The following is a 21,128-nucleotide window of genomic DNA, read 5'->3' as shown; positions in this document are numbered from 1 at the left end:
TCTGTATGTCAAGACACAATATCTTTAACAAGGACAAGGCTCTCCCATGAGCTCTGACAGCCTTTGGTGCATTGTTTACACGCCGTTCAACCTCTTATTTTACGTCTACTTTAAAGACTATGATGCTATTTCCCTGCACAGAGGGCAAGAAAGTATTGCATTTTGCAGGGTGTGTGCATCTAGATCCTTCTACCCCACCCTGTCACAGACACATTTGTGTGCATATTGATGCCCTTTCCTCACCCAACTGAGTAATTCCATCCAGGACATGAAGCAGCCCTCTTCACTGAGCAAACAATTCCTTCTGATAGACTCTAATCCACTTGCTGCCCTCCCCACAAAAAAACCTCTCTCTGTCCTCCTTTCTACAAAACCCCTTCTGGTGTGTTATATTTTTTTAAAGAGTTGGATGAAATTTTTAAATTAATGGATTCCTTTCAAAAATTTCACCCCCACCTAGGTTTGCCCACATGTATTTTTTACACCCAAGGTGGAAATTAATCCAGGAAAACTTGCTGCAGTGCCCTCTCATGTCTTTTTGTAACAACAATTGGATCTGATGTGAATTATTCACATGGCAATACTGTATGCAGCACATACAACATGAAAATAAAGGGGAAACACCTGCCTAATACACAGCTTCCTATTGCCCTCCCTCAGCTAATCACTTGGTAAAACCATTTCTTTGCCTGCCAAATGAGAAGGATACCATCATTTTGAAAGGTCCCGGTCCCACCAGCAGAGGTGTAAGTCATACACACAAGTGGGCAAAGGATTGTGTGTTTGCACAAAGGGGAGAAGCTTGGCCTGTGAGCTGATCCTTTCCTCAGCCCTATTTTAAAAGGGAAAAGGAAACCACTTCAGCAGGCGAAAGCCAAAAACACGACAGTCTCCCCAGAGATGCAGATTATTATTATTGCAGGAACAGATGTAATTTTATTGGTGGGAAGAGGAGATAGGTCTAGTTCCAACTCCAGAGTTTGCCTGAAAAACAAAACCCCAAAAAGCCCCATGACAATGAAAATCCCCTCCACCACTCACCTGACTTTTATTGGCAGCCACTTTGGCAAACAGAGCTTGAGATACCTTGGCCCTTTTCATCTCCTGCTGGATCTCGTCATAAATGGCAGCTGTGATGTTGACGTTGGCGCCGTCCGCCTTAATAGGGAGGTCTGTTGTTGGTGTCGAGGTTTTGGCCTACCAAGAGACCATGAAAATAATAATTAAAAAAGTGCTGCTTTCAGCCCAGCCATCTGTGCAGAAATTATCAGAGGATTTCAGTCAGCTGATGCCAAACTGCATTAGCTACAGAGGGACACTTCCTGTCCGTTATTCTAATCAGGTTAATTGTGATTGGAAATAATTGCAGTGCATTCCTATAGGACATGCAGGGCCCTGTCAACGCTCTCCTGCTCCCTCCCAGCAGCTTCATGAAGCAGCTCAAGCACAGGACAGGTAGCCAGGGCACGGGGCTGCTCCGCTTGGCTTTGCCAGCGAGCGGCTGCGACAGGGGCACCAGCCCCTACCTTCTCCCCCCCTCTCTAAAAGTGGCCTACACCTCGGAGGAAGAGCCAATTCTCCCAGAAAAAATGAGTAAATGGGTAGAGGTCTCTAAATAATAAATTATTACTCAATTTAATGCACTCCCTCAAGTCTCCCTCATCCTTTATTAAAGCTATACGTATGTCATTTGAGTGCCTATAGCTTCCCAGCCTTATCATCATTATGCTAGCCAGACAGTCACCTAATTTCACCTAGGAAATCAGTGGAAATGAAAAAAAAAATAAATCATTTCACAAAGCTGGGCTTTGGCATGCCTTTGATGTGCTGCCCTCATTCTCCTAAACTCATATTGAGATTTTGTGTATTCCACTGCACTCCTTTTAATTGAATGATTTCCCATCAGCTTCTGTGACAAATGAAGGACAATAAGGGACGCTGCCAGTACCTTCCCCAGCTGGACTACTCCTACAAGGCTTCCTTCAATACAGTTCAGACTGCTACAAGATGGGGTTTTTATAGCCCCTTGGCTGTGGCAGTCCCCAGAACATGCTGGCAGCCCCTTGGAGAGACAGATCACATTCGCTTTCGAAGTGCAAAGAAGGGATCCCAGGGCTGCTCACTGTCCCTTACGTCTTCTAAGGGAAACACGTAGGTTACTGACACAAAAATCTGCTTTCTCCTGCAGTGTAAAGGCCTGAGAAAACAAAGCAGCCCAGGTGGCAAAGCTCACACTTCTCCAGAGATCCAAACCTCCCATAAACCCTGCTGACATTCAGCTATTTGGCCCAATTCTAAACCTTTTCAGCTGGCTCCCATTTCTGTGTCAGAGTTGAGCCTGCTAGAGTACATCGCATGTTAATTTTTAACCATGCAGATATGCCCAAATGCCCATTTGTTAATGGGAAGATTAACTAGGCAAAACCAAACCTTCTGAACTTCTCCTTGTGCTTTGCCCTCCTCCAAATCTTCCTCTCCCTTACATCTTTTTAGTACCAAAGGCCACATTAATAACAGAGTCAAAATCCAATCAAGACAGCAATCAAGACTAATTGCTTTGTCTACTGCTTCCAGATAAAGCTTTAACTAGTCTGCATCTTCTCCCTTTCTTACCCTTCAAGTTCACCGGTTCCCTTTGCAGGCACATGCAAAGGGCCTAAGATTCTCCTGCTAAGGCTAGCCCCCTACATTTGGGCAGGGGCAGGTGGGGGGAAGCTGGGGCAGACCAGAGCCTGCCCATGCCCATTGGGACACTAGTGCTCAAAGCCACCACCATCCACCAGCTGCGAACACAGGCCAGTCACAGCCTGAGGGGTGGACTGACAGGAACAGCACACTCTGAAAATCAGCGTTCACAGATAGATGAGAGTTAAGGCAATTGTGGGAAACAGGAAAACAACAAGATCTTGGGAAGGAAGAGGACAGTCAAAGTCTGTCGGACTCATTTAATGGAGCTTAATTTTACCAAGGGCCCTGCAGTGCTTTGATGGTTACAAAAAAAGCCTTCCCAGTCACTGGAGCCTTTGGCTAGCACAGCAGCCAAGGTCACCAAAGCCTCAAAGGGCAGTACAGAGGCTGGAGATCCTGAGAAGAATAAAATTGGCATGTAAAAGGAAGATTTAAAATACAGCTCCATCCTGCATGGGTCTCCTATGCTGCCAGCTCCACATGAGAAAAAAAAACAGCCCTACACACCCTGAAAGTTGCATCATTTTTAATTTCATAACTGAAACAGGTAGGCCAAGTATCACCCCCAATATCACAGTCAGCAGATGGAAGTATTTCATTTTAGAGGCCTAGATTCAATCCCCACCTGGATATTAAGGGGTTTGCCATGACTGAAATGTCTCATTGCAAAGAGTGGGGAAAAAAGAAGTGTTTGTATGCACAGAGCACTGGAAGCCACCCGTGAGCCTGGCCCGCTGTGTGCATGCAGTACCTCCCAGCAGCTCCGAGCCTCTTTCCCAAAGCACTCGCTCTCAGCTGCCAGATCCATCTGCCATTCTCACTTTGGGGCAGGTACTGAGCAGGGGAGCCTGGGGCTGGCTCAGAGTTCAGGAGAGCTGGACTGGGTTGCTCAATTTGTGCCCTGACACCAGTGCTTCCACAGGTGTCTGCCATTGCTCTCCTACTCAGCACACTCGAGAACCATTCCCAGAAGTACTGCCGCAGGAGATCGGTATCCATGGAAACCACTTTTCCAAATGCCATCCCATCAACTTCCCCAACACCCTCACAATTCCTGAAAGGACAGTGCAGTTTCTACCACTGGTGCCTCAATGCACCCTGCTCTGGGGTAGGTGACATACCTGCTGTGGAAGTGACACTGCTGAGCATTGCTGTGAGGGTGGCACTCGTCTCGTCAGAACTCATACCGGGCATATGGGCAAGCAGAGTAGCCGTGCTGGCTGCCCGGGAGCTGGGAAGCAGCCTCATCTGCAGAGGTGTCCAAGTTGTCAAAACAGCACCTGTGCTGACTAGTGTTGGCCCTGTGAGGGCTGGGGAGATGTTATCCAGCAGGCACTGGGTACGAAAACCTTTGTGTGCTGCTTTGGCTGATTAAAAACCTCACAATATTGCACTGATTCTTCCAGCCGAAATAAGGCAAGGATGGGCTGCTTTGTACTTCTAGTGTATGGCTTTCTAGCAACATTTGGCTCTCAAAAATACAGGCAGAATTTCCATTATTTTAAATGATGTTTTAGCTGTGGCTGTGGCTAAAACATGGGGAAACGTCACATTTCAACAGAAGAATGAGGTGGGTCAACAGATCCAATTTCCAATTTTTATTCTCACCAGATTGCATCTACATTCTCCATTTCCTTCTGTTTCCTCTTTATTTGATTCTAGTTGCAAGAAATCTACGTAGGAATAAGCTTCTTCCTTCATGAATACATGAAAACACAGAAAGGGGCTACACTACTCAAATGTTAAAGCAGTTCCCTTTATGCTTTTATTTTCACTACAAAAGATCGGAGGTACACACCAAGTTTCCCGTGTAATAAAAATTTGGTGTCAAATCTGGGTTGGCAGGATATACGTGCTTTCAGTGCAAACAGTGCTTGACATCATGTACAGTACTAGAGTGTACCCAAACACCCAGGTTCCACTGAACAAACTCAAGGGTTTCCACAAAATCAACACATCTTCCTCAAGGTTGATCTGTCTGCATGTAAAACTGTGTGTGACCCCCTGTCAATGCTTACTTATTTTTAGCAGCTGTGGCTAAGGAATTCCATGAGAAGTGCTCAGCAAACTGTGGTTATAAGCACAGCTAAAGCAGCCCAAGACTTCACAGACCATGTACTTGTGAGAGCACCAAAGCAGAAGGGTTAGTTGAGCACCAAAACTCAAGAGAAGTGCTGGAACTGACCTGTCTTGTCTGCACAGGCAGACATTTCAAGCTCAAGTCAGGCAAATGTCATGCCAGGAGTTAATCATCACCCTGCGCAGGCACCCTCGCTCTTTCAGAGTGTGTCTGGGACCACAAGCAGTCTGGTGTAAGGGGAAGACTGTTATGGTGCAGCATGTGAATGCTCTTTCTTAGTGCAAAGGAACCATCTAATCAGGGAAGTGGGTGGCAACCACGCGTTAATAAACACATGAAGTCAAGTCAATGAGATGAGAGCTGGTTTGGAGCTGTGAAACATCATCTTCCCTCCCAGCACCCTGCCCATTTCTGCTTTCAGTACTTCAGATGATTCTTCATGTAAGCCTCTCACTGAAGGACTGTGATCTCCTATGTAGAATACAGAGCATGCTAATGTCTATCAATGTCTATTAGTGAGTTCACTGTTGACCTCTTTTCACTACACACTTTTTATATGAACCTCTCCATAAGCCAACAAACATCCTCTGCATTCAGCAGGATGCAATGAACACAGATAAAAGTCATTGCACTCTTTTCTACAATCTATTCGGTAACAGACATTCAGTGGACATGGATCAACAGCCTGCATGTAACACCCACACACACTCTTTCAGGCACCACTGTTACATACTTCTCTGCATTTATGGCATTGATTAAAGCTACAGTCATCATCACAACGTCCAGTTGAAATCCACTAAATGTCAAAATTTTAACAGCCACTCCAAACCATACAAAAGGATTTCCAGAACTTATCTGGGCAAGGAGAGCAACAGACAGCAGAAGGGTGGAGAGGAACTCCTTCCCTGGACTAATCCACACCACAAAAAGTGACAAGGGACTGCATCTTACCTGGGGAGTTCTGGAGGAGCTTGGGCTGCTGGCAGCTGAAGACACCATGCTCACATTGGGGTTCATACTTCTCTCTCTCTCGTCCTGATAGATGCGATCCCGCTCCGAGTCAGGCAAGTTGAGGAAATTCTGCATTGCCCTTAAGTTTACCAGCAGGGACTGGGAAGCTGTCCTAGGGTCTTCTTCTTTACGCAGGATCTCTGACAACAAGCCCTGGTTCAAAAAATTACCAAAAAAAAAAAAAAAAAAAAGGAGCCCAGTCATGTGTTGGTTTTTTTTAACGTTTGTTTAGTATAATCAGCTGAGTTGCAATACTGAGAACCTGCATCAGAGTCTCATGGGCTCTCCCCGAGGGGATGTTTTGTAGGAAAGTGTTTGTCTTCTGGGGGCTGGGGTTTATTTTGGGACTGTCCTATTCTGGCACTGCAATAAGCTGAGTATGGAGATGTTGGAAAGGAAGGTAGGTGCACTGGGTAGAAGAAATTGCAGCTACCACCAGGTGCTTGCTACAAATATTTTAGGAGCTGTTAGATCAGTCTCTCTCTCTCTCTCTCTCTACTTGGAGCTGGGAACACTTGGCAGTCTTCTTCATCTCTGACAAATCTGCCAAGGCTGGTAAATTTAGTCTCGACATTTAAACAGTGCAGGAGGTTTATAAAGAAAAACATTTGACTGCTTTCTGATGTTACAGTCCATTCATTTTGTTCTGGACAATCATTTCTGAGAGGAGAAAGATGAAGCAGTAATAAAGCCTTAGAATCCAGCTTTAGGGATTTAACCCATTCTCTTCTGCCAAAGGGTTCATACCACAAGATGATACCATGTTCACTTGGATTTTACCAAAGCTATCATTCCAGGAGATAATAAGCACAGCACTTCCCCCCACCCAAGGAAAAAAAAAAAAAAAAAAAAGGAAGAAAAAAAAAGAGGCAAACAAAAGGGAGTTGAGAGAGATGAAAATGCAATTAAACCAGGCTTAAAGAAGTTCTTCACCATGAGGGTGGTGAGACAATGGAATAGGCTGCCCAGGGAGATGGTAGAAGCCCCATCCCTAAAAGTTAAGGCCATCCTGAATGAGGCTCTGAGCAACCTGATCTAGTGAGAGATGTCCCTACCCAAGGCAGGAGGGTTGGAACCAGATGATCCTTGAGGTCTCTTCCAGCCCTGACAAGTCTATGATTCTCAATCAAACGATGGGATCAAATTCCTGCATAACTGTACAACAGTTCCACAGATAATCTAGAAGTTAATGGCATCACACACGGCTCGATAAGGGCCCACAGAAGCTACTGGGACACTGTACTACAGCCGGCCAATTACCCAAAAATGCCAACATTTTTAGCATACATTGATCTTATTTGCCAGACTTCCTGACAAAACCAGCAGCCCAGCAAACAGCACCTCTGTACCTGCATTTGTCTGCTATCAAACACTGATGTTAAAACACATGGCTGAAAGCTTTACACCAGACGTGCTCAAAACCAGCTCCAAACAGAACCTGAAGGCAGGCTGCACACGGCTCCGTCTTTTCAGTTCCTCATCTACATAATTAAGCTAAGAGATTCCCAATTACATTTTCCTGCAATTATCTGAGTAGTTACCAGAAGGACTGAAGCTGGGAGTGGAGCCATGGAGGGGGCCTCCAGTCAGAAATGGGATCAGAGAGAGAACTTGGCTGGTGAAGAAGGTCTGTACTAGGGAAAAGTTTGAAGAAGGTGCCAGGTTGGCCTTTGGTATTCTCTGTGACCTCATCACAACTTCATGCTCATACTTGGCTTCTTCATCGGGGTTTACCACCCCTCTGAGAAGCTAGGGACATGCTGAAGAACTTTCCAGAATCTGCCAGTCCAACAGGCTGAGGGAGATGAACAAAAAAAGGGCATTACAGAAGCTTTGAAGCCATGACTTGCATGATCCCATGTCCAATACAGCAACTCCCTGTTATAATTTTCCCTTAAAGCCAGGGGAAACTTCTCCTAATGCAGTAAATAAATGAAATATCAGTTCCACAGATTCTCTAAATTCTTAATTTCCTGGGTCTTTTAAAGGATACGTAACTTTTTTTTTTTTAAAGAAAAGATAAAGAATTAATGAACTTGGGTTGAAAGAAAGGTACCTGAAAGCTACTGGAGCTGACTCTAAGACAGCCTTTTCTCCCTCTATTCTTAGCCTGGCTAAATTTATGGTCCAATTTCAAAAATGGAGAGCAGAGACGTATGGTGAAAGCTTGCCAGCAATTACTTTTCAGGGCAGTCATTGACTGTCTATGTAAATCAGAGGCTCACAGGTAGAAGTGGCTTGGTCATGGTACTAAGAATTATCTCACTGCTTGAGATACCAACTGTTGTGCTTAGAGGCCGATTCATCACCATATGGTGGCTCTGATCATTCACAGATTCACAGATTGCATCGGTCTGGAAGGGACCCTCAAAGGTCATCTCATCCAACACCCCTACAGTCACAGCAGGGACACCTCCAACTAGATCAGGCTGCCCAGGGCCACATCAACTCTGATCTTGAACGTCTCTAGGGACAGGGCCTCAACTGCATCCCAGAGCAGCCTGTTCCAATATCTCACCACTCCCATTGTAAACAACTTCTTCCTTATATCCAGCCTAAATCTACTCAGCTTCAGTTTCAAACCATTGCCCCTCATCCTACTGCTACAAACCCTTCTAGACAGTGCTTCCCCAGCCTTCCTGCAGGTCCCCTTCAGATATTGAAATGTAGCTCTATGGTCTGCCCGGAGCCTCCTCGCTACTGAACAGCCCCAATTCTTATACCCTGCTGAAAGAATTCAGCACAGGAATTTCAGAATGCTGATTTGGTAGTTCTGAAACCAAGCCTATGCCCCTTGTTTGTACAAGGGTCTCACCCCTGCCACAGGGCTGCAGCAGTGTTTTGAACTGCTGCTCAGTCAATCACCAGGCTGTCCAGCTGCTGGGTACCTCGCTTTCAGGGAGGGAGTCCAGTTCCCTGCTCCAGCACCACAAAAGAGACAGCCCCTTGCAGAGGCTGAGCCCTTCTTCCTGGTGCCCTGCAGGTAGAAAACCTGGTAGCAAAGAGAGTTTTTCTGCAGCTTCCCAAGTGCTTTGGCAGCATGGGAGCCACGTAAACAGCAGGGCACAGCACATCACAAGAAGACTGAGTCAGAGGGAGAAATCTTGTGTCCTCATGCAACTGAAGATAAACAATGCTTGTAAGCAACAGTGGCTAGATAGCTGAGTGATAGTGTAGGACAATAAAATAAAGTATCTGGAGAGCAATAATATAATTCTGATCTACTGAAGTATACACTTACCAGTGAGCATTATAAAAAATAAAGTGATATTAAATAATCTGTGCAGCCTTTTTGTCACCTGCAACAAATTAGGCTTTCAATATGCAAAACATCTTCCTTCCAGAAAAACAAATGATCGTGATTTCATTTAATTGTAATTTAATGAGGCATAATGCATTTTTTAAAGTGATATACACCAGGTGTGTGGTGAGGAAGCCAGCCCAGCCAGACAAACCTGAATGTTTCTATTTTTGAGAAAACCCTAAAGCCAGCCAGTGAGTGTTTTCATTTCTGCAAATTATGTTTCTGCTGGAGGGGGTGAGGGAGGGAAACCCACAGCATTTGTACATTTGTTATAAAATTCCATTGGCTAAATTAGCTCATTCTGACTTACTTACATCTCACATTTAAAAAAGAATAAAAAGGAATGAATTAAATATTGGCAGTTTGCAGAGTAACCAACTCTGCAAACCTACAAGAAAATCTTCAGGGACTAGAAAGTCTCCAACTGATTTTAAATAGCCAAACAGAACCGTCTATACTTAATACAGCTTTCAGGGTACATTTCAGGACATGTGGCTTGGTAACAGCTTTGATTTTCCACTCCTGTGCATCACTTTTAAGCCAGCTGCTGAAGAGGTAGCTGATGAAAAGTTCTGCAAACAAGGTGTGTGCTCAACCTGAGATGAGGGCCCTGTGCAGGCACAGCTTTACTCACCTTTAGAACATGCTCCATTTTTTCATGTTACTCACTGGATCCATAACTGACTTTTAAAAGTAATGCTAGTGATGGAGGAAGAAACACACGTCCAACCAAAATAAAACAGTGGTTGGATTTATTTAAGGCAGGAGGAATTTTGCTCGTGGGTTTTTTTTCTTCAATCTAGCTGAAATGAAGTCCTTCAAGACAGCAAAGTCACCATCAAGGGAGATGTGCTTTGCACTCATCTTCTGAAAACCCATTTGCGAACTCATTTCTTTTCTGTTTATTAAGTACAGGATTTCCAGGACAAAGAACTCAAACCACATGGGCAAGAAACCTTTTGCAGCAACTTCTAAAAGATGATGCAGTAGGATGTAGAGCAAATGTTGTTCAAAATGAGTCATATGTCCAAAGGACCAACTTCTAAAAGATGATGCAGTAGGATGTAATGCAAATGTTGTTCAAATTGAGTCATGTGTCCAAAGGACCAGCTGACCTCTCTTCAAAGCCAACACAAAGGCTTGACCAAAGCCTACAAAAAAGCTTGAGCAAAACCTTCCTGCCCTCTTCTCAAAGGACTTTGGCTCAGGTCTGGAAAGAGTGTAAATGAGATGCCAGTGGGACACAGCAGACTTCACTACCAGCAACTGAATGCAGGACAGTTCAGTAACCAGAGTTGTTCAAAAACAATCTGCACAGGGGGTGAGGAGGTCATGTGGGAGGGCAGCACAGACACCAACATCCTGGGGACAGAGGAGGATGAGGGCCATCAAGCAGCAGGCACTGGCCACGAGCTCATGCATCAGGTCTAACGACCTGGACGGGAGACATGCTCCCCTTCGGGCAGATCTAAGCAGCGTGTTTATGAGTAGGCACTGAGGTTAAGAAGGTTCAGAGCAGGCTTTGGACAACTGGAGTGCTACCCAAGGCAAAACTTAAATAAACCCCACTAATGTGCTACACCTCCATTTTTATGCTCTGTATAAGGGGATTGTATACATAATTGACTAAGAAAGCATGAATGTATTTCTCATACTTTCGGTTTATTTGTGCCTCTCCATACTGCAGCCATTGCCAAAAGCAACAGAGAAAATGCTGAAATGCTAGAAAAATGGTGCTCTGCAGTTCTTAAGACTCCAAGTATTTTAAGCCCAGTGACAGTCTCACTAGAAAAGCTATCCTGCTTCTCATGAGGTATCAATGCAGCTCTGATGAGGCTCAGAAAACAAGAGATTTACTCAGATTCAAGAGCTGAACCTCAAGTGCCAGGGATGGAAAGCTGTCCATGCACAGCACCATGGTCCAGCACAAGGCCGCTTCCCAGCACAGAAGGCAGCACTCTGAGCACATCTGGTTAGCTGCTCACCCCTCCTGAACTGCACTGAAATCCTGCCTTCAGCATACAACAACTTGATTTTGCCAGGCTAAAATGACTGTTAAAATTTAAACTTATCTGCTACTTGTGATTGAGAGCTAGAGGAGGTAGGTTGGCCTGGGCAGCCCTGCAGCTGAAGCAGTGACCTCTCAGAACCAGTTATCTCCCAGTGCCCTGCAGTGCAGCTGCAGCCCAGAAGGCAAACCATATCCTAGGCTGCATCAATGAGGACTGTGGCCAGAAGGGCAAGAGAGGTGATTCTGCCTCCTTATTCTGCTCTGGTGAGACCCCACCTTGAATACTGTGTCCAGTTCGGGTGTCCCCATTCCCACGAAGATGATCCAAGAGCTGGAGCACCTCTGCTGTGAGGATAAGCTGAGGGAGCTGGGGTTGTTAACCCTGGAGAAGAGAAGATTCTGGGGTGACCTTACAGCTGCCTTCCAATACCTGAAGGAAGCCTACAGGAAGGCTGGAGAGGGACTTTTCATAAGGGTGTCTAAGCAACAGGACAAGGGGGAATGGTTTATAAGGTGAGGGAGAATAGGTTTAGACTGGATGTTAGGAAGAAGTTCTTCAGCAGGAGGGTGGTGAGACTCCGGAACAGGTTGCCCGGGGAGGTTGTGGATGCTTCCTCCCTGGAGGTGTTGAAGGCCTCTGGCATTGGGCAACCAAGTCTAGTTGTGAGGCATCGCTGCCCATGGCAGTGAGGTTGGAGTAGATGATCTCTGCAGTGCCTTCCATGTTAAGCCACTCTATGATTCGATGAACACACCACTTCAGTCCCTCATTTAAAAGAAATCTCCTGATCTCCAAATTCACTGCCTACAACCAGAGGATGAGCCTCCTTCTTAAACTCATTTAACTGATGCTAAAACACACACATCTCAGGAGAGAGCTGCTTAGGCACAAAGCATTTAGAGGCTGATTTGAATAAAACTTATACAGGATGCAACAAGACAATTTGATTTTTATTATTAAAAATGAAGTGTTTAAATCCTCAAAGAAAATGCCATTATTGCATTAGTTTAATAAAGCCTCTTATTATGGCTTCTCTTTTTATGAGGGAAGACAGGATGTGCATGTGGAGCTGAATGTGGGTGCATGGGGAAGAGAGGGGAGGCAGAGGAAGACAGACCACCTGCATCCACTAAGTGGTAATATTTAGATGAGGTGCATGTGAGACATTTGTACCGGAACAGGTTGCCATGGGAGGTGGTTGAGGCCCCATCCCTGGGGATATTCAAGGTGAGGCTCAACAGGGCTCTGGGCAGCCTGATCTAGCTGAAGATGTCCCCGCTGACTGCAGAGCGGGTTGGACTAGATGACTTTTGAAGTCCCTTCCAACATAAACCATTCTATGATTCTATGCTGGAAAAAGGAGCAAGACAGCTGGTGCACCCTCAGCGCCCATGCATTTGTTTCCCAAGCTCAGGACTGCTGTGCATCAGCTGAGTGCTCCTCCAAGCTCACATTCTGAAAGCCTGACTCACATGCTACTTAAGATCTTTTCATTCAGCCTATTGAATACAATTAACTTAATTGAAACTGAAATTTTGGGCAGTGCAAAACCCACTGTTGGAACAAATATCTCATGTACCAAAAAATCTGCAATTTATTAAATTAAGCACTTCCTTACAGACTGCCTTCTTTCCTGGGAGAATGCTGCTTGTGCCACAATTCACGCAACAACAAAACAAGCAGGCAGCATGAAAGAGCTTCTTGCAGTAAGAGAGAGTTTTCAGGGTGGTGGAAGCAACAAACACATACCCCAAAACCAAAACCAGAAGCCTTGGTAACTGAAAGTCTGGGCACAATGGGTAGACACCATAGTGGTGAAGGCAGCATGGCTGTCTCACTAGGTACCAGGCAGAACATTAAAGCCAGTTCTCTTTCTCCTATTTAAGGAGAAAATTATTTGCAAAAAGCGTTCTGTCCAGGATCTGGCTCACAAGCAAGTAGAGATGCAAGGGTTAGTTACTTCATAGAATCATAAAATGGTTTGGGTTGGAAGGGACCTCCAAAGGTCATCTAATCCAAGCCCCTCTGCAGTAAGCAGGAGCATCCTCAATGAGATCAGGTTGTCCAGAGCCCTGTCGAGCCTCACCTTGAATATATGCAGAGCTGGGGCCTCAACTACTTCCCTGTTCCAGTGTTCCCATACTACCCTACTTCTAATCATAAAGCCTCTTAGAGGACCCCCTTCTGCTCCCACTTCAGTTTCACAGAGTCATAGAATTGTTTCACTTGGAAAAGATCTCAAAGTTCAATCATCATCTAACTGCCACACCAGGTGCTAAACCATGTCTCTCAGCACCACATCTACATGTCTTTCAATCACCTTCCTAGGGATCCTGTTCCAGTGTTTGATGGATATAAATGTCTTCTAATATTCAATCTGATCTGGGGTTATTTTGCCAAAGAACATAGAATTAGACATAAATGATGAGTTCCCTCCCTCCTTGATTGTCTCCAAAGTTTTTCTTTGGAGCCTCCTTACCAACTTGCTCCTACCCTTGGAGCCTCCAACCCCACTGTAACTAGCCTGTGACCCCTTTGCACACCACAGAAGACTTATTACCCCCTTCCTTGTTGCTTTGACCTGTGCACAGCCATACCAGAAGCTAGGGCACCATCCAGCATTGATCCTTCGTTCCCCCACAGCTCAACCCATTGCTGCAGCCAAGGTGTAACTGAATCCCTTGAACAATGTGGATCAGTTTAGTTTATTTCTTCATAAATTCCAGTTCTCTGGTGACTGGCAAAGTTTCATGGATTCACAGAATGGATTTCGTTGAAAGGGACCTTAAAGACCTTCCAACCCCCTGCCATGGGCAGGGACACCTTCCACTAGACCAGCTTGCTCATCCACCCTGACCTGAACCACCTCCCTGGGCAACCTGTTCCAGTGTCTCACACCACCCTCACTGTAAAGAATTTCTTCCTCATCTCCACTCTAAATCTGCCCTCCTCAAGCTTCAGTCCATTCCCTCTCATCCTGTCACTACAAGCCTTTGTAAAAAGTCCTGTCCCAGCCTTCTTGTAGGCCCTCTTCAGGTACTGAAAGTTTCCTGCTCCTGTGCTGCCGCTTTCCTCAATCCAAGAAGTTAGGTTAGCACCACAAAAGCAGGCAGGAACAGAGCTGGGTAAGCTCCCTAGGGCAGCCAGGAGGGAGGGAGCAACACTCTCTGTTTCTGAAGAATTACAAGCAGCCTGAACACGCTTGGGTGTTTTTATCCAGCTCTCTTTGTATCTGGCATCACAACACTTTCATTGCAAAAGCCTCAGGTTCAAGACATTTCCAGCTTCTGACGCTGTGCAGTAAAACAAGCACTGGCCACTCACCCAAACATGTTACTAGTTTTGGCTATTATGTCAAAACATTGGCAAAAAAAAAAAAAGTTTAAAAAATAATACATGAATAGAAACACTCATTCAGTCTATAGGCTTTGCTGTCCACTAGGCACTTGGAGAGCAGCGGGTCCCTGGAGCAATGGTTTAGACTCTCGACTTACAAACCATCCTGACTGCAGCCCCAGGAGCTGGCAGCCGTGAGAGATGCTGAGCAAGTGAGGAGAGGAAGGAGAGCATGTTCCTTCTCCTTATGCAGAGCAGGATGTAAATGACCTATTTTCCAGCTGGAATTCTCAAGAGCACAAATCACTTCAGGACCTCCGAATCTGCTAAAAAACCTGCCTAAGAAGGACAAGGTAAATCTGAGAGAGCTTTTTCATGCATTTCCTTTAAATACTCCTGTTTCTTCTGTAGCTATCACCACCTGCCCATTTCTCCTTGCATTACAACCTGTGATAAGCAAGCTTTGGTCTTCACAAACTTTTGGTTGCAACCCAAATGCGGTACTAGGAGATGTTATAGTGCAAAAGGGAGATGGGGCGGGGACGCTGCCCTGAGAACGGCCGAAACCCATGTGTGTAGTCTCCTCCAGAAAGATGCCCATGGCCTCGGTAACAGCTTTGGTCAGCAGTGCCCTTGTCATGTCTCCCATTTCACAGTAGCTTGGCTGGCCAACCTGAGGGGTGCCTATGTTTTTAGAGACTACAACTCACAGAGAAGTTAGCCTGAAGATAATGTATGTTCCAGCATGCACCGAGACCAACAGAAGAGAGCTTCTCCCTCTACGCATTACAGAATCACAGAATCACTGTGGTTGGAAAAGACCTTTAAGAACATCAAGTCCAACCATTATCTAACTCTACCAGGGCCACTACTACAGCATATCGAGATGGCTTTTAAATACATCCATGGATGGTGATTCAACCACTTCCTTGGGCAGCCTTTGAGAACCCTTTTGGTATAGAAGTATTTCTTAATGTCTAACCTAAACCTCTCTTGATGGAACTTGATGCCATTTCCTCTTGTCCTATCAGTTGTGACTTGTGAGAGACCAAACACCACCACATTCCAACCTCCTTTCAGGGGGCTGTGGAGACCCGAAAGTCTCCCCTCAGCCTCCTTTTCTTCAGACTGAACAAACCCAATTCCCTCAGCAGCTCCTCACCAGACCTGTTCTCCAGACTCTTCACCATTTTCACTGCCCTGCTCTGGACCCTGCACCTTGATGTCTCTTTTATACTGCAGCACCAAAAACTGAACCCAGTGCTGTACCTTCTCACCCTCTGCAGCCTAGATCTTGCAGGCACTTCTGAACTCCGGCCTTCTTCAAGCTTCAGCTGCTTTTGCAAGTGTCCACAGGGCACTTCCAAGTGCAAGGTGCAACTGCTCTGCCACTGACAGCTGCACTTCTCCTGTGGATTTGCAGTATTAATTTCCTTATTTTCTTCTCAAGATTGGTGTTATACAATCAAAAAGCACCAAAGCCACTTGGGCACAACATAGTTACACAAGGAAGAAGCTGAACCTCCTGCCCAGCTAACCACCTTAGTCATAAGCAAGCTTTCTCCACTGCTTGATCCACTCTTCCCTGGATCAGCCAGCAGCCCCCTTGTTGCCTTGGAGGGAGGGAAGTGGTAGCCAGATAAGTGCGGGGCCAGGAATATAAACATCCCTCATGATATCCTCTGTGCCTGCACAGTGCCCATATCAATGGGGCTCCTAGAACAGGGCAGAAGAGCCCCAGCTCTACTCCTTGGACTACACCTTCTTGACAAGTTTGAACAGCAACTGACTGCAGTCCACATGAGAGGACCACGTCTGGAGTGAAAAACTGCAGTGCTGCTGAATTCCACAATAGACACAGCCTAAGAGGGTGCCCCTCCAACATATACCAGCTGAGTTGGTCATGGGCTACACCAGCTTAGAACACAGTAGTGTGCCCCACCATTTAACATGTTTCAAAGGCTGTGTCGGAATTCCCTGCTCATTGGAAATGGTGTCATTAAAACCACCTTCAGTAACTGCATTTTCTCTGTGCATCTGAAAACTCTCTTCTACCTGTCCTGTTTGCATTTAGATTCCAGAACAAAGTTGTGACACTGACTCTCTAAAGATGAAATTACAAGGCACAGAGATTAGCCCAAGGCATTTATGAAAGGTCAGTCATACACCACTTTGAGGTTCCTCATACCCATTTTTAAATAAATCTGGAACTTTTTTTGAAGGAAACCTTCTCCATGGCAAACACAGCATGGGCCAGCTCCAGGCCACATATCCTGTGCAGCTTTCCTGCGTACTCAGAAGGTCCAAAGCTGCCTGATGTTCAGTCCATCTCTCAGAGTGGGACCTCAGTGAGAGCACTCTGCCCCAGGAGATGCAGAGGATTTGTCACAGAGCCAGAAGCACTTTGTTTTCATCTGCACAGGCAACATGGCCACAAGTATATAGGCAAATACTGTTGTCTTCAACTATGTAATTCCAACTTGAAGAGGGAGATTTGGACATTTCACAAGCTATAAAATTGCACTTCTCATGCTTCTGCCCTCCTCATGTTCCTCCTTCCCACACACACATGCATACATATGCATGGCAGCCACTTGTTACGATGGATTTAGCCTAGTTTGGATCAAAGCTTCCTCTACTTCATTTAACAGATTTGCTCAGATGGAAGGTCTCAGGGGAGAAATAATGTTAGTAAGAGGGGATTTTCAGCAATGAGCATGTAGGTCATTGGACTTTAAAATATATTAGAGAATAGTTTATCTATTAAACAGTTCTCACAGTACATATTTCATGAAGCTATACTTAATTATAGGCTAATGTGCACTGCAGAGCTAACCAGGAAGAAAGCTGAAGCAGTGGCCCACAGCACAGTGATTAATACAGTTATTAGCTGGCTGGCACACAGCATCTATTATTTGATACCATCACGAGAAACAACAGACCTCAGGTTTCTAAGGCTGGCACTTCCTGTGAGGCACAACCACCCCAAGCATTTCCAGAGAGAAACTCACTCCTCTGCATGTCCCAGGGAGAGGATCCTTGGCCAGAACACAGAGAAGTGAGAGCAGACTTGGAATTCCACTTCAGGTGCTTTCATGGAGCTTGCTTCTGCATCACGGTGTGTAGGATGTCCGAAAACCTACTGTGCAGCACAAGGCTGACTGTCTGAGCACCTCTTCTTAATACCTAAAACAGTCTCTGATGCAAAGGAAACTTCATCTGAGTTGGAATTAAAAGCTGGGGACAAAGAAGCACAAGTATGTACCTATGCTGTTGGGTATGACTGGGCCACAGCCACACTGCCAGGAGCCACTGAGGTGGGGAAGAAACCACGTTATACCTGACGTCCTGTTTAGCGTCCCAAAACAACTAGATCTGTGCCAGAACAGGGCAGGGGGTATACAAAGACCAAAAAGCCTCTTTCACCACCGACAGGTGATTTGGTCTAGATCTCAGATGATCTATTGAGTGTGTGGCACAATCCCTACAGTAGCTGCTGTACATCTGCCATAGGCAGATGGGGTGCTGTGCCATTGCTTGGCAGAGGCCAGTGTGGCCTGCCCCACATGCTTACCTTTTCCTGCTCTCCTGGAATGTCAACTCGGGCAATGTTTGGTCAGTACCATGAAAGGCTTGGGGTTTCTTAGACATACCAAATCAACACCTTGCCTCCTACCATAGCAGAAGAGTTAATGCACCAGTTAGAATCATAGAACCATAGAATGGTCTGGGTTGGAAGGGACCTCCAAAGTTCATTCAGTCCAACCCTCCCTGCAGTAAGCAGGGGCATCCTCAACTAGATCAGGCTGCCCAGAGCCCTGTCAAGCCCCACTTGGAATATCTCCAGGGATGGGGCTCCAATCACTGCCCTGGGCAACCTGTTCCAGTGTTCCACCACCCTCATAGTAAAGAACCTCTGTTCCTAACATGCAATCTAGATCTGCTCTTTTCTACTTTGAAGCCATTGCTCCTCGTCCTATCACTTTGTAAACAGTCTCTCTCCATCCTTCTTGCAGGCCCCCTTCAGGTACTGGAAGGCTGCTATTAGGTCTCCCCGGAGCCTCCTCTTCTGCAGGCTGAACAACCCAAGCTCCCTCAGCCTGTCCTCACAGCAGAGGTGCTCCTACCTCCTTATAATTTTCATGGCCCTTCTCTGGACCTGCTCCATCAGGTCCATGTTATTCCTATATCGATGGCTCCAGACCTGGACACAGTAGTCCAGGTGAGCTCTCACCAGAGCAGAGTGGCAGAATCACCTCTCCTGGGGAATGACATTTTGGTTTAATGGCATCTTGGCCATTATCACCCCAGCTCTTCCAGTCTGGCTAAAGCAGAGCTCCATGTTTGGTGACAGTGCCAAGACTCTCACCGGCAACATTACTGCTGACCTCTTGCTCAAGTTCAGAATGTGTCATTCTGTCAATACCATCCACCTTGATTATACAAGGCTTTATATACAAAGGGTTATGATCCCAGAGGGATGAAAAGCTTTTCTAAATTAAAAGCAGCATTTTAAAGAGGAAATACTCATACATTCCCATGTAGTTTTCATTTGATATCCTCAAGGCTAACCCCAGAGCTCAAAGTTACGCTGATTGGAAGTGAATGTTTTTTCTGACTGCAGCCATCTTATGAATTTAATGGAAGAAGGGAAGTAATAAAAACGTGCTCCATACTTTAATTATTTCCCCTATAACATGGCATTTCCAAAATGGCAGTGCCAAAGAAAATCATTAATCCAGGAGAACAGACAAAGGCACTGTACAGGGCAAGGGACAGACCTCCAGGAGACACCCACCTTTTTCTTCTCTTGCTGCTAAACTGACTTCAAGAACCTACCAGAAGACATTTGTACCAATATTAAATATAAAGCCACTTTCAATTTCTTTAGCCTTGCTATGAATTATCAGAGCTGAGAGATCACATTTTGCATGCCTTGAATGGCAGCAGGATGGCAGCAGGATACATGTGAACGGCCTTGTCTTCCTGAACACGCATCCACCCTGGGTTCTCCCAGTGCCAGGCTTAAGCTGATGCTGTCATTTGGTCCTTCTAACATCTGCATTTCACTAGGAAGTGAAGAAACCTGTCAGAGCTACTAACGCAAACACCACTCGCTGCAAATGGCAGCATCTCTCCCAGCAAGCACTCTTCAGGCCCATGCACGCTTGTCTTACACAATCCTTGTGGCAGTAGCCTCTGGCAGCACTTGTTGTGGTATCAGCTGTACCACAGGAAGCAACTGAGGCAGTGACAGAAGCCCACAGACACCTCTGACCCTCACAGTCTCTTGTTACCTCTTCCTGGCTGTGAGGAGGGGCAGAGGTGGAAGTTGATAACCACAGAGAACAACTCAGGGAAGAATTCAGATGAACAGAGTTACTACTAGAGAAGAAAGCTCAGGCACAGAGGTGACCCAATTGCAAACACATAGCTGTTGCATGAAGAAACACCCTTATCCAATCCTAGCAAACAGATAGAGGGGAAAAGGGGAGGGTGCTCTGATGTGTTTTTATGGCATAGCTTCCTTGACCTGCAATGATCACACAGCCCCACAAGAGCCACAACATCTTGGGTGTAGAAGAGAAATTGATACCTGTGTGCGGTTGAAGGCTACTCTCGCAAAGACAGCTTGAGACACGCTGGCTCTCTTCAGCTCATCTCTGACTTGCTGGTAGATATCTGGAGATACTTCCACTGACGAATTTGATGGCTCTGGTTTGACAGCTCGAGGGATGGGTGGATGATTCAAGAACTGCTGGTTGATAGCTTGTGGGTGCTGGTGAGCCAATAGCCGGCTGACAGCAATCTGTTGGTTTATCAGATGGGCCATTGCTATCTGCTGCCTCACTAGTTGTGGACTGAGCTGAGGAGACAGGAGCCCAGGGTTTATCATTGTCTGCATCGTTGGCACTTGGTTTCGGATTGGAGTGCTGTGGTGAATCTGGCCATGAGGAGACTGTTCGTTTGTTTTTCCCAAGGTTGCCAGCTGGTTGATATTTGGTAAGTGCATGGGACGCTGACCAAGAACGCAATAGTCTGAAAGGTTTTCTCTTTCCACTCTTTCCACTGTTAAAAGAGAAAAAGCAGTCTGCTGTCATTTCAGTTTGCACTTACAAAAGGACGGCTAGGTAAGGGTTACTGCAGGCGACTGCAAGACAGCACCTGCTTTACTTTGCAAATCTACACTTGCATGAAACTTCACAAACACAAGCAAAAGCAGAACAATGTAAAAGCAACAACATTAATTATGATTCTTTTAGACTTTTCAGGCATCACCCACTGCTCAGGAAGCCTCCTTATTAAACCAGTAGCAGAAATCCTCTCCAGTCTCATTCCCTGCTGGGACATTTCCCTTTACACTGCCACTAACTTTTGAAACTGTCACAGCAAACTTGAGTAACTTTGCAAAGGGGTCAGTGTTTCAGAATCCCTGAATGATGCAGTAAGTCCTATTTCCAAATATTTGCTGTGAGTGTGCCCAGAAACATTTCTGCACAAATGCTCACCTTAAAGAAAGTGGCTTCACTGTCTTCAAAAAACACCCCACTCTTGGTGCAAAGACCCAGGATCCCTAAGTGACACCATGCTACCAAACCCAACATGCTATGCAGAATAATGTAGAGACAAAGTGTATCTACTGATACATATCAGCCCTTTAACTATCTTATGTCAGCAGTATCAAATACCTTAAGTC

At 45.7% G+C, this 21,128-nt stretch overlaps 1 protein-coding gene across 1 annotated transcript in view; it reads right to left on the bottom strand.

Annotated features, from left to right (window-relative positions):
• SATB2 (SATB homeobox 2) overlaps nucleotides 1-21,128 on the bottom strand; it is a 134,522-nt gene that overhangs the window by 32,585 nt on the left and 80,809 nt on the right. Inside the window, exons 6-8 of the mRNA XM_054381080.1 lie at nucleotides 20,028-20,500; nucleotides 5,720-5,932; nucleotides 1,042-1,197 (exon numbers count right to left, since the gene is read on the bottom strand). Coding sequence (XP_054237055.1) covers nucleotides 1,042-1,197; nucleotides 5,720-5,932; nucleotides 20,028-20,500 — 842 coding nt within the window. The remainder of the gene's footprint in view (nucleotides 1-1,041; nucleotides 1,198-5,719; nucleotides 5,933-20,027; nucleotides 20,501-21,128) is intronic.

The sequence above is a fragment of the Indicator indicator genome, chromosome 5 (assembly GCF_027791375.1).
Source record: "Indicator indicator isolate 239-I01 chromosome 5, UM_Iind_1.1, whole genome shotgun sequence".
In the NCBI taxonomy this organism is placed as follows: domain Eukaryota; kingdom Metazoa; phylum Chordata; class Aves; order Piciformes; family Indicatoridae; genus Indicator; species Indicator indicator.
Note: the sequence above shows the minus strand (reverse complement) of the source record. Positions and strands in the feature narration are given on the sequence as shown.